The following is a 21,582-nucleotide window of genomic DNA, read 5'->3' on the forward strand; positions in this document are numbered from 1 at the left end:
CAAATAAGACTTCGATCACCAGAAAGCGGCCCTGCACATCATTTTTAACAAGGACAGGCTGATATTTCTCATGGACAATCATCAGCATACCCGAATAGTGCGTAGCATGGGTCCCTGCATAAAACAGACGGAATCCATGACAATCCATCACTTTTCCTGCTTCACCGTGACTTTTGTGCTCAACTGCACACAATACATCCCACTGGTTCTCGTGCAAGACGGTCCACATGGCATGTTGCTTATAGCGAGAGTAAATGCCTCGCACATTCCACGTGGCTATCTTCATGTATCCTCAAAGAAGGAAATCAGGAACGAGGCACCTGCTGCCTCGATTTCACCTTTTCCGCGAGAGCATCCAGGACACCCTCATCCAGAAAATCAGCCAATACTGCAAAAGAATTCTGGCGACCTGCTTTGGAGGTAGAAGGGAAATCCACTGCCTTGGGAGAGGGGCGGGGATAACGCCGATCCCAGGGTGTAATAACATTTCCTTTGGCATCGAACGCCAGCTTGGCAGGTGGGCCTCTGGGGCTGTCGGTATAGGCTCTCCTTGGAGACTGATTGCGGGGGCCCGACGGGGCCATAGGACGCGCAGCCTGCTGTGAAGTGGCCATTTCTTTCCGGCGCGTATACGTGCGCACAGAATCCTGGGAAGCGGGAGGCCCAGGATCCGCCAGGCCTGCATCCAACTTTTTACCTTTTTTAGGACGTGCCTCAATCCAGTCAGTGCGACGGGAATCCACACTCAGGACCTGTTGTTTGCCTTTATCCATGACATGAGGAGACTGAAGGGCTTCCTGGGGCGTGGCATCAAGCACCATGTCGTCCTTGGGCAGCACAACCTGCGCATCCTCCGAAGACGATTGCTTTTCAGGGCATTCGGCCATGAAATGCCCCAATTTACCACATGAAAAGCAGTGGCCCGCAAAGTTGCCCCATTTTAAGCGAAAATACAAAGGATGCATGCCCGAACAATTGAGGCGAAGCCACGCGGGCCTTTTCCTGGCCGTGTCCCATAGCATGCATAAACGGTTGCGGTTCATCGCCCTGAGGCTTGGGGGAACCAGCACTGTTCCCACAACTGCCATCGCATCCTTCAACATGGGCCAATAGACCGCCGGACAGTTTTCCACCTCTACCCACACCGGGCATTCGCGTTGAAGCAATCTCTCTCTCTCTCTCTCTCTCTCTCTCTCTCTCTCTCTCTCTCTCGTAATGGATAATTGAATTAATGAAAAATTATGTAAAGTACAAGTTTCACACAACTACTAGATGTCAAGTAGGGTAACTCAAGAGAGGGGCAGCATGCTGGGAAGCCAAATCATCCCTGATAAGAAGACTGCATACTCAATGGTGCTAAATTACCATGAAGGGAACCTCTCAAACAGCCAATATGACTATGCACTCTGGAATGGGAATCAATTGAGCCCCAACAAATACAGAAAATGGAAGGCTACCAGCGTATGTTGCTATACAGATCTTGCCAGTTTGATATTATCAAAAGCCCAGTCTCTTGGATGCTGGTGTCCTGGCAACAGAACTCCAAACTCCAGACAATAGAGACCATATACAATGTGCAACTGGGCAAGTGAGAAACCTACAACAAGAGGTCTCCTCAGCTGTAGTACAAAAGAATCAGAAGCCATTGGAAATGTTGCATCTGGGCTCTCTCTCTCTCTCTCTCTCTCTCTCTCTCTCTCTCTCTCTCTCTCTCTCTCCGTAAAAGGTAATTGTATTAATTACGAAAAAAAAGGTACAAATTTACATGATTACAAGATACACGATGGCTCTAAGCCATCGTATGTAGAATCTCAATACTAAATAACAAAAGAGTTACAAAAGTCATGCCAAAGACGCAGAGGAAATTGCCATATGCCAGGGAAGTAAGTCCTCCCGAGGGAGTAAGTCAGAGTGCCGAATGAGATCTATCTGCCAATGCAAGAAACCTTTAAGCCTCACAATATGTCCCGGAACATTAGAGGCCGAATCAAAAAGAAAGGCATTCCGAGTGGCCCAATTGTGCCAGCAGCCCCAGTATCTAAGAAAGTGAAACAAGATCTTCATATGCGACTGTGCCGGTGTGGGGTATTTGGGCCGTACAAAAACCCAATCAAAAGGGCTTAGCGAGAAACCAACCACTACTCACCAAACCGCTGACAAGAGTGACCAAATATTCTTAGCAACAGGGTAAGAAATAAATCGATGACGGGCCGATTCCACACTGGTGGTTCAAAAGAAATAATTGCCGTTAGAGATTCGACGCTTGAAAAGGGTTGAAGCAAGAGAAAGACCACCAATCATCACCCTCCAAAGAAAGACCTTGCATTTGAAAGGTGTCTTGTTCAACCAGCCCTCAATCAAAGTTGCCTTCCACCATGACTGAGATTTACGTAATCCCCATACAATATTAGCTTTAGTAACCAGCCATTGATAATCTTTAATCAGAAGATGATACACCTGGTTAGCTGAGGCCTTTTCCAAATTCAACCGACCTGCAAGGTCCCAGTCCTGCCAAGGACGATCCAAAGCAAGGGCAGGAAAGGGTTGCCTGCTCTGGAGCACTAGCAAAAGCTGATCCCATAAATCACGGTATCCATGAGGGATTCTGAAAAGCCTCCTGGCTGTACGAAACGATATCAACACATTGCGACTGGCAAGGATGGCATCTGCAAAACTGAAGTCAAGCCCAAACGTGCCATACAGTTAAATTTTGGTCTGAGCTCATGTTTGCCTTCCCAAGAAAGTAATCGCGAGACTCCCAACAATTCCAGTTGAAAAGAGTTAGTATGTAAGCGGTATAGTCTGAGGATCAATGACCATTTGACCTTCTGGATCCTTGAGTCTAGTCATATTTTCTTGAGCAGGAGATGTATATAGAGCTCGAAAGAACTTATGAGTCTGACAAGCACTATCTTGCAAATTCTCAGTCAAATTTTGCAATTTGGCCTGCTGATAAGATTTCAACTGAAACTCTTTAATAAGATCAGCCAAACGCATCGCCAGTGGTAGCAGAAATACATCATCTGGAGTGTCCACCAGCAGAGAACGAACCAAAGCCGGTAAGTCCTCCGCTGCTTGTCGACGCCGCCGACAAAGAGAGGCATGATGGATCCCGTACTGCCGAACAACCTGCTGCACATTAGAGAGCAATCGTTCAAAAGAAGCATTGCCCTTAGAGGCGAAGTCCAATAAAAATCTATCAATCAATTGCTGCATATAGCCCTGAAAGATTGAATGCTTCAAATAAGACGAGTTGAAACGCAAAGGGAGTCTATCCAGAAATTGCTTAAAAGGTGCAATGGGTTGTGCAAGTATCTCAAGCTGTAGAGGGAAATGGTCCGACAAGGCATATTGCTGCAACACTTTCATTTCCAACATCTCAAGAAGAAAATCATCCTGCATGATGTACATGCAGTCCAACCGTGACCATGTAGTTGCATACTGCGCAGAATGAAAAGTAAACCCTGTAGAAGAAGGGCGTAGCCAAGACCAGAGATCTTGCTTAAGTACGGCAAGAGAAAACGCATTCCACACACGACTTTCCAGAGCGTCCATCATCGAATGCTCTGATGTGGACTGTGAAGAATCAACACACATATTAAAATCCCCCATCAAAAAACTTCGCCTGCCAAGTGACAAGGAGGTCTACAAAGTATTCCAAAGATCCCGGCGGGATAAAGGGTCATTCGGAGCATAGAGGCTAAGTAACCATAAGATCTCTCCTTCAAATAAAACTTCAATCACCACAAAACGGCCATGTACATCATTTTTAATAAGAACAGGCTGATATTTCTCATGTACAATCATAAGCACACAAGAATAATGCATGGCATGTGTCCCTGCATAAAACAAGCGAAACCCATGGCATTCCACAACTTTTCCTGCTTCACCGTGACTCTTGTGCTCAACAACACACAAAAAATCCCACTGATTCTAATGCAATACAGTCCACATGGCATGTTGCTTATGGCGAGAACAAATGCCTCGCACATTCCACGTGGCTATCTTCATGTGTATTCAAAAAAGAAAATCAGGAACGAGGCATAGCTTGCCTCGATTTCTACTAGAATGTCAAGGACTCCCTCATCCAAAAAATCAGCTAACACGGCAAAAGAGTTATGACGGCCAGATTTAGAGGCAGACGGTATATCCACTGTCTTGGGGATGGAACAGGGATAACGACGATCCCATGGGGTAATCATGTTACCTCTAGTATCAAAAGCCAACTTAGCAAGTGGGCCCTTTGGACCGTCCGTATATACTTTCCTAGTAGACTGATTACAGGGAGCAGAAGAAACCATAGCATGAGCAGTGTTCTCTGAAGACAACATTTCTTTCCTGCGCATATAAGTTCGCATGGAATCTTATGAAGCATTAGGCCCAGTATACGCCATGCTAGCATCAAACCTTTTACCTTTTTTGGCACGTACATCTACCCAATCATTGCCACGGGAATCCAAACCCGAAACATATTGTTTACCTTTATCCAAAACTTTAGGTGGCTGGGTTGCATCTTGCGGCAAAGCATCAAGCACCATATCCTCCATGGGCAGCACAACATGCTCAGCATCTGAAGTCGGTTGCTTCTCTGGGCATTCGGCCATAAAATGCCCCAATTTTCCACATGAAAAGCAATGCCCTGCAAAGTTACCCCATTTCAAACGAAAGTGCAAAGGATGCATGCCAGAGCAATTAAGATGTAACCAAGCAGGCCTTTTCCTAGCAATGTCTCATAACATACACAAACGGTTACGATTCATGGCCCTTAGGCTCGGGGGGACCAAAACAGTGCCCACAACGGCCATGGCATCCTTTAACAGTGGCTAATAGACAGCCGGAAAATTTTCCACTTCAACCCACACCGGGCATTCACGTTGAAGCAGGCGCTGAAAATCTGCCATTGGGCGCCATGGCACAACATGGACCAAACGGCGATCAAAGAACGATGGCAGTTTAGACAGGAGATCAGCACGATGCTTCTCAAATTTCAACAGCACCTCATAAAAGCCTCAGGGCCCTTGTGCAGGTCAGATGCAGAGCCAGGAGCTCACGGGAGGCAGAAACGGCGCAGGCCTCTCTCTCTCTCTCTCTCTCTCTCTCTCTCTCTCTCTCTCTCTCCTGTACAGAGGCAGATCTGCTTTCTTGGTCTGTGCGCAGGTGCAGCTTGTATGTGCAACAGCAGAATGTACTGTCTACAGCCTCTCTTCGTCAGTAAGCTGCTGCCTCCTGGGCACAGATCTATCCTTGTAGAATGTCAATCTGGCTGTCTCTGTTACTGTTGTTGCCCGGTCTGTGCAGGGACGTATCCTTCAAGCACACCCGATTGAACCTGGCAATTCTGCGATATGCTGATCAGGGCGTCCACGCTGCAGCACAGCACGATTAGAGGTAGGCAGTATGCAGGTCACAAAAAACAGGGCGGGCCAGGTCAGCAGAGTGCAGGTCACGATGGCAGGCGCCAGGTGACAGCGTCCACGACTCCCTCTATCGCTCTCGCTCTGTCTCTCTGTCGCAATCTGTGCAGGCCTGTGGACGTGAAGCTGCGCATGCGTGTAGATGTGAAGCTGCGCGAGAAGGCAGGGGCCCGAGACTGGGGTCAAATCGCCGTGCAGGAAGGGTCCCGCAGGGGTGCCATCGCCACGCTCTTCTCTCTCTCTCTTTTTTTTTTCGTAAAAGGTAATTGTATTAATTACGAAAAAAATACAAGATTACTTGATTACAAGATACATGACGACAATCCAAGCCATCATGTGAAGAGGTTCTAAGTACTACAAGTTACAATGTCATGGCAAGGGTGCGGAGGAAAGTGCCATATGCCAGGGACGGAAGTCCTCCGTAGAGAGCAAATCAGAATGATGGAGAAGAGCTAACTGCCAATACAAGAGGCCCTTAAGCCTCACAATATGCCGCTGAACATTATAGGCGGAGTCAAACAGAAAAGCATTCCGAATGGTCCAGTTATGCCAACAGCCCCAGTATCGAAGAAAGTGATACATGAGCTTCATATGGGGGTGTGCGGGAGTAGGGTATTTGGGCTGGCCAAAAACCCAATCAAAGGGGCGCAGGGTTATACCAACCACCCCTCGCCAAACAGCCGACAAAAATAACCAGACTTTCTTAGCGACGGGGCAAGAAATAAATCGGTGGCGGGCGGATTCCATAGTAGTGGTGCAAAAGAAACAGGTGCCATTGGAGATTCGTCGCTTGGAAAGAGCCGAAGCAAGCGGAAGACCCCCAATCATCACTCTCCAAAGAAAGACTTTATATTTAAAGGGTGTCTTGTTCAACCAGCCCTCCATCACAGTTGCCCTCCACCATGACCGGGATTTACGCAATCCCCATAAAGCATTCGCTTTAGTAACTAGCCATTGATGATCTTTAATCAGAAGATGATACACTTGGTTAGCAGAAGCTTTGCTCAACTTCAGCCGGCCTTGTAGGTCCCAATCTTGCTAGGGATGATCCGAAGCAAGAGCAGGAAAGGGTTGTCTGCTCTGGAGCACCGTCAAAAGCTGTTCCCATAAAGGCCTATATCCACGAGGGATCCTGAAAAGCCTCCTAGCTGTACGAAACGATATAAGCACATTGCGACTGGCAAGGGTGGCATCCGCAACCGAAGACAAGCCCAAACGTGCCATCCGGTTGAATTGTGGTCTAAGCTCATGTTTACCTTCCCACGAAAGTAAACGCGAGACTGCCAGTAATTCCATTTGAAAAGAGTTAGTAGCCAAGCGATCCTCCGTTGGATGCCACTGAGCCTTTTGAAGGACGTGTTTCCAGGAACATACCAAATGAGTAAGCAGCGATGAAGATGAACTGGAGAACCGCGAATCAGCATTAAGAACATGCCACCAAGAACTCCGGATTTGGGTATTGCCATGCAGAAGCCCATGGCCCTCAAGGAAATAACGGGCTATAGCGACCCACGGATGATGATCCGAGCACATGGAAAGAGACCAACGAAGTGCCTGCATGTGAGTTTGGGCATCTAAAATAGCTCCGCCACCCATGCGTTTGGGGGTGCACACATGCGACCACGAGATCCAGGAAATACCTGCATGCAATGAGTCCTTCTTCCATAGCATGAAGCGAATAGACTGAGTAATAGCATTCAGAGTCGTAGTAGTCCAGGGCAACAATGGCAAGAAATATGTGAGCACTGGCAACATAATTATCTGGGCTACTTTAAGGCGAACATGGAAGGGCCAGGCCTGAGACTTCCAATACATAAACTTAGCCACCATTTTTTGAGAAATCCACTGCAGAAGCTGCTTTGGGGGAACATCAACACCCAAAGGGTATCCAAGATGCCGGACAATGGAGCCACGAGGAACAACCAGACCCTGCCAGTCCAAGGACTGCAAATCCGACTCCGTGCAGCTTAGAATGGCTGATTTGAGTGCATTGATACGAAGGCCTGATGCCTGACCAAAGAGACCCCAAACATCCAATGCTTTTCGAAGGTTATCCTTGTCCGCACGCAAAATCATAAAGGTATCATCCGCCAGGGATTGGCTAATGAAGTGCTGTCCGGTAGGAAGCGACAGTCCGGCCAACTGAGAAGAGGCGGCCATATGTGATAACATGGAAAGAACTGGATGTGTCGCAAGGGCAAAGAATAAAGGGCTCAAAGGGCACCCCTGTCTGACAGAACGGGCAAGGACAAATGGCTCAGTAACGCCTCCGTTCAGCATGACTCGCGAAGACGCCGCAGCACTAATGGTGTAGATTAGACGAGACATCCGAGCACCAAAGCCCATAGCAGACATAAGTTCAGCAACGAAAGACCAGTCCAGATAGTCAAAAGCCTTTTCCAGGTCCAGTTGAATCAGTACTACCTCCTGATTAGAATGCCTGGCATAATCAATGGCCAATTGGGCATTCAAAACATTGTGTAGAATATTGCGGCCCTTAATGAAACCATACTGGAGAGGGTGCACAAGGGCAGGGAGATGCTTATGGAGCCGATTCGCCATTACTTTGGAAAAGATTTTGTACATTGAACCCATCAAAGAAATTGGGCGCCACTGTGTCAACTTAGATGGCGAAGGAACTTTTGGAAGCAGTTTAATAAGTCCTTGTTTCCATGAGGGAGGCATGATCCCCGTTTCCCACACCTGCTGAAACAAAGCCTGCAATGGTTTCGCCAGTTGGGTAGCGAAAGCTTCAAAGAACTCATTGGTGAGACCATCCCAACCCGGACTTTTATCTTTGGGCAAGTATAACAAGACGTCCATAACCTCGGCCTCACCAATATCTGACTCCATAGTAGCTTGCATGTCCTGCGGAAGCTGATTGCGGACCAGGTCATAAAAAACCGAACGGGCCTGAGTAATTTGGGCTGAAGGTGGAGAAGCGGAACCGAGAAGGTCACGGAAATAATTCCTGCACATATGCACAATAGTCTGTGGATCCAAGATAAGGTGACCTTCCGCATCCTCGAGTCTGGTCATATTCTCTCGAGCAAGAGAGGCATGGAGAGCTCGAAAGAACTTATGGGTCTGACATGCACTATCTTGCAAAGTCTCTATCAGATGTTGCAATTTGGCCTGCTGATACGATTTTAACTGAAATTCTTTAATAAGATCGGCCACCCGCATGGCCAGTGCAAGCAGAAATGCATCATCCGGAGTGTCCATCAGCAGGGAGCGAACCAAAACCAGCAGGTCCTCCGCTGCCTGTCAACGGCGCCGACAAAGAGAGGCATGATAGATCCCATACTGCCGAGCAACCCGCTGCACATTAGAGAGCAATCTTTCAAATGATGCAGTGTCCTGAGAGGAAAAGTCCAAGAAGAATCTGTCAAGCAATTGCTGCATATAGCCCTGAAAAATTGCATGCTTCAAGTAGGACGAGTTGAAACGCAAAGGGAGTCTCTCCAGAAATTGCTTGAAAGGTGCAATGGGTTGTGCAAGCAACTCGAACTGCAGAGGGAAATGGTCCGACAAGGCATATTGCTGCAACACTTTTATTTCAAGCATCTCAGGCAGAAAATCTTCATTCTGCATGATATATATACAGTCAAACCGCGACCATGTTGTTGCATACTGGGCCGAATGGAAAGTAAACCCTGTAGAAGACGGGTGTAGCCAGGACCAGAGATCTTGCTTAAGAACAGCAAGAGCCAACTCATGCCACATACGACTTTCCAGCGCATCCATTACCGAGTGCTCCGATGTGGACTGGGAAGAATCAACACACATATTGAAATCCCCCATGAAGAAGCCCCGTCTGCCAAGTGACAAGGAAGTCTGCAAAGTCTGCCAAAGCTCCCAGCGAGATAACGAATCATTCGGAGCATAGAGGCCAAGTAACCATAAGATTTCCCCTTCGAATAAAATTTCAACCACCAAAAAGCGGCCATGAACATCATTTTTAATAAGAACAGGCTGATATTTGGCATGTACAATCATGAGCACACCCGAATAATGCATGGCTTGTGTTCCTGCATAGAACAAACAAAAGCCATGGCAATCCACAACTTTTCCGGCGTCACCGTGACTCTTGTGCTCAATAGCGCACAGGACATCCCACTGATTCTCATACAAGGCAGTCCACATGGCATGTTGCTTGTGTCGAGAACAAATGCCTCGCACATTTCACGTGGCTATTTTCATGTGTATGCAAAACACAATCAGGTACGAGGCACAGCTTGCCTCGATTTGACTTTGTCGGCGAGAATGTCCAGGACTCCCTCATCCAAGAAATCCGCCAACACCGCAAAAGAGTTCTGAGGACTAGATTTGGAAGTAGACGGCATATCTGCTTGCTTGGGGTTGGAACGTGGATAACGACGGTCCCACGGGGTAATGACGTTGCCTCTGGTATCAAAAGCCAGCTTTGTAGGTGGACCCTTTAGACGATCCGAATACATTTTCCTGGCGGGCTGAGGAAATCATAGCAGGAGCAGAGCGCTCGGAAGACAACATTTCCTTCCTGCGCATATATGTACGCATGGAATCTTGTGAGGTAGTAGGCACAGTACTCTCCATGCCAGCAACAATCCTGTTGCCTTTTTTTGCACGTACTTCAACCCAATCAGTGGCACGGGAATCCAGACCCGAAACCTGTTGTTTACCTTTGGCCAGGACTTGGGGCGGATGGATAGTATCCAGCGACGGAGCATCACACACCATATCTTCCATGGGCGGAGCAACATGGCCCGCATCTGAAATGTGTTGCTGCTCTGGGCATTCGGCCATAAAGTGGCCCAACTATCCACAGGAAAAGCAATGGCCTGCAAAATTGCCCCATTTCAAACGAAAGTGTAACGGATGCATGCCAGAGCAATTGAGGCGTAACCAAGCAGGCCTTTTCCTTGCAGTATCCCATAACATGCACAAGCGGTTGCGATTCACAGCCCTGAGACTGGGAGGTACCAGAACCATGCCCACAGCGGCCATAGCATCCTTCAATAGCGGCCAATAAATAGCCGGACAATTTTCCACTTCTACCCACACAGGGCATTCACGTTGCAGGAGGCGCTAAAAATCTGCCATCGGGCGCCATGGAACCACATGAACCAACCGACGATCAAAAAACAAAGGCAGTTTAGGCAGGAGAGCAGCAGGGTGCGTCTCAGTTTTCAAGAGGACCTCAAAAAAACCTCGGGACCCAACAAAAATCTCTTCGACACAGTCCCCTTGTAGCAGACTCTGCAGCCATTGGCGAATACCGGAAAGCAACGGGATTCGACCAGTGAAGAAGAGTATCACAGCGCAATCATAAAACACGGAAAAGGAGCGTAGGACAGTTTTGGGGTCGACGGTAGCTTCCAGAACATTGTCAGGTGCAGAGTCAGAAAAGGCTTCCTGATTATGTTGAACATATTCGACAAGCAGAGTGTTGGCAAATTCCAGCAGATGCTCCCAGTCCACTTCCTGAGAGTCCACAGAATCCGAAGCAACCTGCGCATAGGAACGATCCTGAATAACACCTATCTCTTCCGAGGTATGCTTGGTACGTTTACCCGTAGGCTGGATGTCAGGACCCGGGGGCATCTCTTCAGTGCATGGAACCATATCCTCCGGTTCCTCAGCATCAGAATCCGGGCCAAGTGCTGCCACCATTTGGTCTATGAAATCCAGATCCAAACCAGCCATCTTGGATGACGAGCTGATCTCGAGAGAGAGACTGACGCACAGTGCAGATCACTTCTTCTCTCTCTCTCTCTCTCTCTCTCTCTCTCTCTCTCTCTCTCTCTCTCTCTCCACCACACAAACACAACACATCTGTGCCTGTAATAGTTCAAAGTACTACTTAAAGCAATGGAAAAGTGGGCTTTAACTCAAAGAAAAGAAGGTGTGGTAGACATTAAAATGTGCCTGTGCATTTCTGTGCACAGGTATTGACAGGTGGATAAGGGTCAGCAAATCAACCTGAGGTGACAATGTCTTCTCTGCACCACACAAACACAACACATCTGTGCCTGTAATAGTTCAAAGTACTACTTAAAGCAATGGAAAAGTGGGCTTTAACTCAAAGAAAAGGTGTGGTAGACATTAAAATGTGCCTGTGCATTTCTGTGCACAGGTATTGACAGGTGGATAAGGGTCAGCAAATCAACCTGAGGTGACAATGTCTTCTCTGAAGTTATCCTCTCAAGCTCTCGAAATATCAAACGAGCTATTTCAGCATGCTTGTTGGGCCTGTGATGGCCTCCATCTTCAAAACATTGGATTTGTCCTGTATTGATCCACTGTTCACATGAAAAACATGTCACAATAGACTTTCTGTCTTTTCAGCATTGCACTCTGATGCTTCTAAGAATAGTGGACCATCAACAACTTTATACCTTCAAATAAATGGAGAGATTAATGAGAGTCTCTAACCGGTTCGATTTTCCTATTTCATCTGTTAGAAGATTCCTTACTACCTCAAGCTGCAGAAATCATGAAACAAAACATTGACTTAATTTCCAAGCATCAAGTTATTCAAGGCCTGGGATGGCATTAGAATAGGCAGTCAATCATGAAAGACAATATATATGGAACCAGTCACTTCACCTTCCTCCACCAATTATTGGCTTTCTTATCTCCCTCAACAAGCTGCAAAGCTGATCCCTGTAAACCAGTTGTGTCCCGCTGTTCATCTAGTGCCTTGCTATGTTCATTAGATCGCATAAATGTAATGTTTCTTCCTTGCCATTCCTGTGCAAAGTTGGTAGATGCTTTAAAAGACTCCTCATAAGTGTCTATAGCAGTTCCATTTTGTGGATCTTCCTCACTTTCCGAAGAAAATTTCAGCTCTTTTGTAGACTGAGAAATTATTTCCTCCTCCCCAAACTGACCAACACTTTCCTCTAGTGTTATGACATTTCCCGTATCATCCCAAAAAGAAACCACTTCATAGCTGCCACTTTTTGAAGCCTCAATGACCCTATTAGAGCCATTCTCCCAAACAATGTCACCATTTTGGAGAATAATTATATATTTGAACTCTATACGCTCACCAGTATTCACTTCCAGTTGTGTCACCCACCCTGCATCCGTCCAGGTCATTGGTATTATTTTCTGCCAGGATCCCATAGATTGAGCTGATCCCATCAGAGCATGCTGCTCACCAAACTGTACCTGGTGATCCAGTCTCAACTGTAAGTTCACTTTAGCTGCCTCACATCGAGTAGTCATAATCCAGTGCCTGCAAAATTGAGTACATGAGTACAATAACTCTGTCAACAGAAAAAGCCCTCTCTAGCTAGTTCACAACTTTGCACCTATTACACTTCAGTATAATCGTATGGTCCTCCTGTATAAAGCAATTTCTTATACAGCCAGCCAAAATTCTCCATGTATACAAGTCTGCTGCATAATGTCAAAACGTGCATTCAAGCACCCTTGGCAAACACAGAATTGACTGCCCTTGGTGCTTGGTACATTGTAAACAACCAAATGCAAAGAGCAACGCAAAACTTAAACTCATGCAAAATCATGACGTGTAAACAGAACATCAAACTTAGCAAGAAAGGACAGCAATGCTAGTGACACTTGCCTCCCAGATGTTCTTGAATTGAAGAGAAGGCACTTCCTCTGCGCAGTATTGTTGGGATATAGGCCTGGCGAGAGAAGCCTTAGGCCTTCTGCAGTTGTGTATGTTCTACTCCTGGGACCTCTATGCTCCAATCTTGCAGGTGGGGGGCAAGAGAGTTTAGTATGACTACTTTGGCGTAATCCAGTGCACTCATGAACTGGAGCCTGAGCACTGGAACAACAAAGCATTGAGGTATCTGTAGGCATGACTCTCCCGCAGTGTCCAAATTCTGTAAGCGGTGGGGTGGGAATCACGTCCTTCAGCTGGTTCTACAGGCCCTCATTATGCTTTTTAGCACCATACTGTTATGTGGGACCTCTGTTCAAAACCGCAGTTGGTGCAGTCACTTTGCTAGTGCTCTTGATGTGAGATTGCAGGGAGCATTGAAGGCGCAAGGATCGTCCGGAGGTCTCACAGGCAATCAACTGTCGTACAAGTCATATATGGTATTCTCCCTGAACAATTAAGCCAGAATTATATTTGCAAAAGATGTTCAAGCCAAATATGCGACCATACAGTCGATAACAATTATACATAATAGGCAACCTATCTCTTTGGAAGGCATTAAAGAAAAAGAATTTTACCCCTGGATCAGCCACACACAAGCTAAGCGATTCCCTCGAGTCTTCTGACGAATTGAGCACCTCGAAATGGACGCAACCAAGCCAAAGGAGCCAAATTTGTGTCAGAGGCACAAACCTTTGTCCGGCTAGATGAAGAAGAAGAAGGAATCAATCAAAGCATGCTGCTCGAAGGTCCCTGCAGACGGACGGGCTTAAGTCCTTCGTCGTCTGATACAAGAAATACAGCATTGTGAGGAAAGGGGCAGAATGCGAGAGAAAGAGCTTCAGAACGGCATCGAGAGCATCGAACCTAGTGTTCTCAAAAGCTTCTTCAGTCTGATGTTTTATTTCCAGTGCGGGAGACAGAACACACGCGCGCGGGGAGAGAGAGAGAGAGAGAGAGAGAGAGAGAGAGAGAGAAGGGCTTCCTTCTTGGCTGGCTTTCGAATGGGCCTGCGTGACTGCTGTGAACTTTGTAGCGAGTGCAGCCGATTGAGCATTCTTGAAACGCCACGTGTTAACACTACTAGAAATCAGAATTACTTAATTTCTGGAATATCTGGCTTGCTCTTTTTTTAATACCGTGTCACGGGAACCACCCACTCCCCAAGTTCCAACTAACTCTCTTTTGTGTTCATAGTGTCTTACGCCACACACTCGCTTGTCATCCTAGGCTCTAGCTCCATAGTCCCCAATAAGTCAACTTGTGGCTCCGTAAAGAAACATGCTTTACGCAATGTGAAATATTTGAAGTTTGAGCAAGGAACTCCAAGCCGAAGTTATTATCTTGGTGGGAGCTTGTGAGCTTTCGTGGTGGACAACCTGTCCTAAGAGGGAAATGTGCCTATTGCATAGAATTGATCACCTATGAAGGCTACCCTCCAACTGTAGGAGATGATCAAGAAGTACCTCAAGGGGGGGCTTCCAAGGCTTTGAAGACCAACGAAAGCTCTCATATGGACCTAGACAACAATGTATCACATGCAAAGGGGAAGGTCATTGATGTGCAGAAGGTACTCAAGGCCAAGGTGGTGCTGTCCATCGAAGCCTTCTATGCCAACTACTAGGATTTGGCAACATCTAGTGTTCTATTTTATTTCATGGGGCGAGTGCCCTCAAATGAAGAATTTAGTAGGTGGTTTTTGCATATCTTTTCATGCTCATTGATGTTTGGTTTCTCATAAGTTCATGGGGAAAGGTTTTACCAAGTCTTACTCGGATCTCAAGCAAAGAGGGAGGTGAGGGCGTTTTCCTTGTCTAGTAAGGTCTCCTTTCCTTTATCTTTTGGCACCTTTTCTTGGTCTTTATCTTTTTTACCAATGCATGCTTATCTTGAAACTTCAATCCTGGGCTTAATTTGTTGAGGCTTTTCCACAAGCTTGGACTCCTCTCCCACCTTGATCTAAATATCAATTTTATAACTAAAAGGCAATACATGTAAGGGGCTGCTAATTTGTGGAAAGCTACCTTGAAGGTCAAGGTTGCACTATGTGTCAATTGGAAGAGGTGCATGAATGGCATAACTACTTATTCGAAGCAATATGAGCAAGATAGAGTGATGGCTAAAAGAAAGCACATCAATTCGACAATGTGTTATGCAAAAATAGCCTTCTTAATTGTCTTTTTCTCTATCCTAGCAATAGTATTCTTCTTCATTTACTATAGGCTATTGAAGGTTATTTACAGGTTTGGGAGACTCATAGAATTTCTATTGCTCAGATACCACTGAGAGCATTAGGCACTCTTTATGATGAGTCATCTCATAGATCTTTCTTTTAGGTATTGAAAAGCAAACAAAGGAGGGATACTATCATGGCAATCGAAGACTAGATGGGCAATTGGATCAAATATGATGAAGGAATCTCACAAGTCTTTCTGTTAGGTATTGAAAAGCAAACAAAGGAGGGATATTATCATGATGATGTATTAGCTCTTATGGGTTGTATAGAAAGGAAGATGCTAATATAGGTTAACCCCTTTTGTAGGGCATTTCCACTCTTTTTTTAATATAAATACCACACATGACTTTGCATTTAAAGAAAAACTTGTGGATTTGCAAAGGATCTAATAGCCATAACATGCACATATTAGATTGACAATAAGCTTGAACTTACATTGCTCTATCCATTGGACTTGGAGAAGTCCATGGAGCCCCCTCAAAAAGGGGGGTACTTGGTTTATCCTAGCAAGTCTTGATAACTTATTGACTTTGTTGGGGGTAAAGGCGCCTCCGCCTAGCCGCCCGTGTATTACTACACTAACAGTACCCGCCACTACACACTGCAGGTGGTGGGCGTCCATCATCGTCACTTTATTATTTATTCTTTCAGTGATAGTTTGAATAAAGGAAGGCCCGGTTACACATTGTGACTGTTGGAGTTCCCATTTGATCTCTCTCTCTTTCTTGCTCTTGCTCTCCCGCCATAGCTCTTTCAAGCAAGCTTCGATCCTTCTCACCTTTCATACTTTGGAATTGGGCAGTTTTGGAGATCATATCTCCTCATGTGGTGCTAACTCCATCTTCTCTCCCATCGCATTCAACATTTGGAGGTGGGGTCAATCAACTTGCTGAACTTGCGTGCAACTGGTAATTGTTGCTAATCAATGGACATATGCACAGTCATGCTCTTCTCGGAGCAATGTTCTCCCATGATTATAGTTTCAAAGAGCTTTAGATTTCCACTTATCTTAATGAAAATCAGCTAAAAATTTATCATCTCAAATATAAAAGCAATAAGTGGAACAACATTCTTTGTGAGCCGCGTCCATGGTGCAAGATGATTCAACATATTGAGACATGAAGGATGCATGTGAAGGAGGGGGGATTAAATGATTGATAAAAAATTCAAAGTCTTTAAAGTGTTTCTCTCTTATCTTTAATCGAGATGGTTGTAGCCTTGTCAGTTGCCATGTTCTCGGATCGAACTGAATTCCTCGCCATGCACACCGCTTTGAGGATAACGGAGGGAGAAGAAGCAATCACACTGATGGAAAAGATGGGGGAGAGGGGAGGGTACCCCCTATTAAGGCTATTAAATGCATTAGGCTTTAGGGATTGCCTTTCTAGCCTAACTAAGACGTTGTGCTAAATTTTGTGTGTGTGTGTTGTGAGAAATCAGAGTTGCAGCATTGGAATGTGTGCACAAGAGGAAGGAGAGAGCTCAAAGTACAAAACAACATCTTGTTTACTAAGTTGTTTACAAGTATAACTTGGGTACACTCTTCCCTTTTTGATACTGACCCATAGGCTGTTTATATAGCATCTGCCAAGCTAGGGTTAGGGTTCCCCTTGCCCCTAAGGCTGTTCACACCCATTTGTCCTTATGCACCCTTGCTTATAGTGGGTTCCTATGCCTATCTTCTAACACCCCCCCTCAATTCCAGGGTGGCATTGGATTACAAGGCATATAAGATGCCCCCCCTCCCCCTTTTAAACAACCAGGATGCCTTTATAACTCAGACTACAAGAGTGTTTTTAGGTAAATGGTTTAAAGACTCAAAAAAGTCGATCTTCAGATGAATTGGAGGCATAATTGGCCACCAGTCTTTTGTGTACATCAAGAGTGTTGGGGCATTTACTAGTGATATGTCATGTCTTCTTGCATTTGTTACATTTCATTTTCTCGGGATACTTCTTCCAACAGTTGTTTACAAGATGTCCTTTTTTCTTACAAAAAGAACATCTAGTGAGAGCTGTATGTACCAATACTTGATCACGGGAAGATGCCTGACTATTGCTGCTTTCTTTGTGGTTCCTCTTTTCTTCATCCAAACAGGATTGGATGGTACTTGCCAATGTAGGATCTGGAATGTTGGTAAGAGTGGTTACAAGAGTAGGAAGCACCTGTTTTACAGCTTTTAGGAGAATAGCTATAGCATCTTCTTCATGTTGGGGGTAAAGGCGCCTCCGCCGTGCCGCCCCGTGTATTACTACACTGACAGTACCCGCCACTGCACACTGCAGGTGGCGGGCGCCCGTCACGTCACTTTATTCTTTATTCTTTTAGTGACAGTTTGAATAAAGGAAGGCCCGGTCACACATTGTGACTGTTGGAGTTCCCATTTCTTGTCTCTCTCTTTCTTGCTCTTGCTCTCCCGCCATAGCTCGCGTGCAAGCTTCGATCCTTCTCACCTTTCAACTGGTATCAGAGCTTGGCATTCTCTTGCTCGAGCTCGACTCGGTGCTTCCCGACCTTCGCATCGACTCGCTTCACGCATTGGGTCTCCATCCCGGCAGCCATAGCCGACCTCTTGAGCTCCCGACTCTCCCCGGCTTCCCAAGCTCCATCCTGGCCTTCTTGAGCTTCATCAGGGCCTTGCCCTTGAGGTATTGCTTCAGCATTTGCAGGCATTTGAGTGTATTCTCAGATTGAAATAGGGCAGGAACAAAGGGCAGCCACTCTTCTTGAGCTCCATAGCTCATATCTTCCCTCCCCTTTGCATTGGGCCTTCATGGCTTGGTATGTGCCTACCTTGGGCCATCATTGAGCCCCCCATTACCCCCTTTTCAGCCCATGTGGAGCAGCAGCAAGTTCAGCACTAACAGGGCAGATTGCATCATTTTTTTCCAGGCTGTGAGCACTCATCTACTTCAGCTCCACACTTGGCCATTGCTTCTTGCTCTCTACCTTGATCAAGAGGGCTATAGACTTCATGTTTGATGTCATTCAAGCTTTGGGCATTGGTCTTGATCATTCGGGGCTGATTTCTTCAGATTTGGGACTGTTATAAACTGTCATAACAGGCTGAAAACAGGGCAGCACCATTGGTATTAGCATTTGTTGCTTATACTCCATTCCGGTTGTGCTATTTGATGCCCATATGCGGTCTACATGATGCCTAGTGCCTTGGGAATGTATGCACATGATTATGCCATGATTTTGGCTTGAAATATTGGCTGATTTGGGACTGTTATTTACTGTTATATAGTGCTGGAAACAGGGCAGCCACACTTGGCATTGGCATTTAATGCTTATACTCTACTCCGGTTACCTTGTTTGATGCCCGTATGCGGTCTACTTCCTACCCGGATGTATTGGGGATGTATGCATTTGGTTTGACCATGATTTTGGCTTGAATTTGGGGCTGAAATCTACTGTTTAGAACAGTAAATACATGCTGGAATAACAGTGGGCTGAAGGTACTTTACATGCTTTGGCACTTACCTACTGATACCGGATGTATGCTTTGAGCTTTGGCATGATATCTCTGACATTTGGGGACGACTTGGAGCATATGTATGAGATTATGGGATGCTTTTGAGCTTCGCATTAGCTCCGTCTTCACTGGCATTTGGACCGACTCGGCATGCTCGTGGACCGCCTATGCCTCATGTCTCTGCTTGACAGTTAGGCTTTTGCATTACATGCTTTGGTTCGTGACATATGCTATTTGGTTCGTGTATGCCATACCGACATTTGGAGCTTGGATTTGGATGTATTTGAGCATTCCCGGCTTACTTGATCACTGATCTTGGTTGCTATTTGGATGTCATTGAGTTGACCGAGAGCTTATTTGGGCTTATGTATTGCTTCATGGTTAATACGACCGGTGCTTCATGTATGTCATGCTCTCTCGGATGCGCTTGATGCATTGACAGGGTCACTTATCACTGGTGCTTTCTCTTGGGTTGTTTGAGCTTTTGAGCTCGCTTTGTACGCCTTTTGTGCCAGTGGGAGCATTTTACATGCTTTCTTGACCTTTGACAGTTGCATGCTATTGGAGCACTTACATGTATTTGGAGCAGTTTATGTCTTGAGCAGCTACATACACATTGAGACTTTGGGATCATACTCCGATCTTTATGGATATGCATTGATGTACTCTTGGTTCACAGGATGCTTATGAGCTGAGTCTCATATTTGGATCTTTCTCTTTGAGCAGATACCTATTTGTGTCAGGTTTTGGCAGTTACAGGAACACTTTGCCTAGAGTGTCTGGGGGTGTGCCTTTCACTGGCAGATGTTATTTTGACATGCTTGGTGTTGAGCTCATGTTCTTTTCACTGTCATTGGCCTTGCTTATGTCCATTTCATGCCGGCTTTGGACCTAGCATTGTTTGCTTGACATTGGATCCTATTTTGGGACAGTTTGCTCTCTAGACTGCATACCTGCAATTTATTACAGCAAGCAGTTATTGGTGGACTGAGGTGTACTTTTCATGCTGAAATATCCTGATTTGGTGTACCGCACCTAGTACTAAGTGGGCAGCCACTTTTGGCACACTTTGCTCGCCCTTTGGACCCCGTTTTGGTCATTTTTGGGTAGTTTCTGCAGTAAAACAGCAACCAGTTTTGGACTGTTTGGGCATTTCCAGCCTGCATAATGGCGTCATCTTCGCATGATAGTGCCATCTTTAACATTACAAAGTTGGATGGTACCAACTACTCTTACTGGAAGAGTCAAATATGGCAGGTTTTGGTGCAGAAATCTCAGATTAAGCCACTTCGGTTGAGTGGGGAGCAGCCTGAAACTATGGACAATGACGACTGGCTTGAACTTGATGAGCTATGCAAGTCCACGATTGTATTGTCTCTCACTGAACAGGTACATTATAATGTATTTGAGGAAGCACAGAGTGCATGGGATCTATGGAATAAGATCAAGAATCTTTATGATAAGAAAAGTCCGGCGAGTCAGATGTACTGGTTGAAGCAGCTTATGGATCTGCGCATGAAGGATAATGCGACTATGTCTGCTCACTTGAGCCAGTTCCATGCTATACTGAAGAACCTGACTTCGCAGGATATCACCTTTGGAGAGGAAGTAACTCCTCTTTTCTTGCTTGGAACTCTGAATGAGTCATGGGATGTATTCCGCACTGCTCTTTGTGCCTCTAGTGCTACTCTAAAATTGGCAGATGTTGAGAGTGCTCTTCTTCAGGAAGAGGTGAATCGCAAAAACTTGGATGCCTCTCGTGGTAGTCATGCTTTGACAGTTAGAGGCAGGAATGACAGGTATGACCGTGGTAATGGCCGAGGCCGTGACTCGCAGAAGGGTCGGTCTAAATCTCGTGGTGGCAAGTCGCGTAGTAAGTCGCGTGGACGCAATGCAAATGTCACTTGTCATCATTGTGGGAAAAAGGGCCATATTAGACCACAGTGTCATGAGTTGCGCAATGAGAAGCGCAAGGATAAGGGGAAAGATAAAGTGCAGGAGAAGTCCTCTGATCGCAGCATAGTACCTGCGAAGTCCAACGTCAAGATTGAGGAAATTAATGTCACGCAGACTGAAGAGTCCGATGGTGGTGATGAGTTTATACTTGCAGCTAGTTCTTCTGATGCTTCACACTTGACTGAGACACCTAGTATGTATGCACAGTGCTGGTTATTGGATTCAGGTGCGTCCTTCCATGTGACGCCTTACCGTGAGTGGTTTCACTCTTACCGTACTGTATCTGGATCAGTCAGACTTGGAGATGACAGGTCTCTTGATATTGTGGGCTGTGGAGATATTCAGTTGCAGTTTTCCACTGGCAGTTCCTTTTTGCTCAGGGATGTACGTCATGTACCTGCGCTTACGCGTAGTCTTATGTCTGCAGGACAGTTGGATGATGCAGGATTTCATGTCTGTTTTAGGGATTCTGCCTGGAAGATTACCAAAGGCAGACTTGTGCTTGCTAGAGGCGCCAAGGCTGGCAGCCTCTATCCTCTTGTTGTATCTGGGTCTTCTGTAGACCATGTTTTGGCAGTGGGCTCTATCCCACATGTATCACTTTGGCATGCCCGTTTGGGGCATATGTCTTTGAAAGGAATGAAAATGTTATCTGGTTTGCAGTATCTTCCGCCTTTGGATTATGCATGTTTTGACTCGTGTGATCATTGTCTTTATGGTAAGCAGAATAGGTCTACGCATAAGAAATCGGGTAGGCCACGCATGAGTGAGCCCTTGGCATTGGTGCATTCCGATGTTTGTGGGCCTATGCCTTGCATGTCTATGGGTGGCGCGAAGTACTTCGTTACCTTCATTGATGATTTTTCTAGGAAAGTGT

At 46.0% G+C, this 21,582-nt stretch overlaps 1 protein-coding gene across 4 annotated transcripts in view; it reads right to left on the bottom strand.

Annotated features, from left to right (window-relative positions):
- Window positions 1-14,048, bottom strand: part of PWD (chloroplastidic phosphoglucan, water dikinase (ATGWD3)) — a 95,111-nt gene extending 81,063 nt beyond the window's left edge. The window contains exons 1-6 of one of the 4 annotated variants that reach the window (XM_087689599.1): window positions 13,903-14,048; window positions 13,614-13,820; window positions 12,991-13,484; window positions 12,006-12,639; window positions 11,795-11,881; window positions 11,567-11,698 (exon numbers count right to left, since the gene is read on the bottom strand). In XM_087689599.1, coding sequence (XP_087545725.1) covers window positions 11,567-11,698; window positions 11,795-11,881; window positions 12,006-12,639; window positions 12,991-13,235 — 1,098 coding nt within the window. In that variant the 5' untranslated portion in view covers window positions 13,236-13,484; window positions 13,614-13,820; window positions 13,903-14,048. Of the gene's footprint in view, window positions 1-11,566; window positions 11,699-11,794; window positions 11,882-12,005; window positions 12,640-12,990; window positions 13,485-13,613 lie in introns of all 4 variants that reach the window. The other 3 variants (XM_087689600.1, XM_087689598.1, XM_087689601.1) reach the window with 3 other exon arrangements.
- Window positions 14,049-21,582: the final 7,534 nt, after the last annotated feature.

The sequence above is a fragment of the Lygodium microphyllum genome, chromosome 12 (genome assembly GCF_053477565.2).
Source record: "Lygodium microphyllum isolate KBCC chromosome 12, Lygodium_microphyllum_v1.1.10, whole genome shotgun sequence".
NCBI classification, from domain to species: Eukaryota; Viridiplantae; Streptophyta; class Polypodiopsida; order Schizaeales; family Lygodiaceae; genus Lygodium; species Lygodium microphyllum.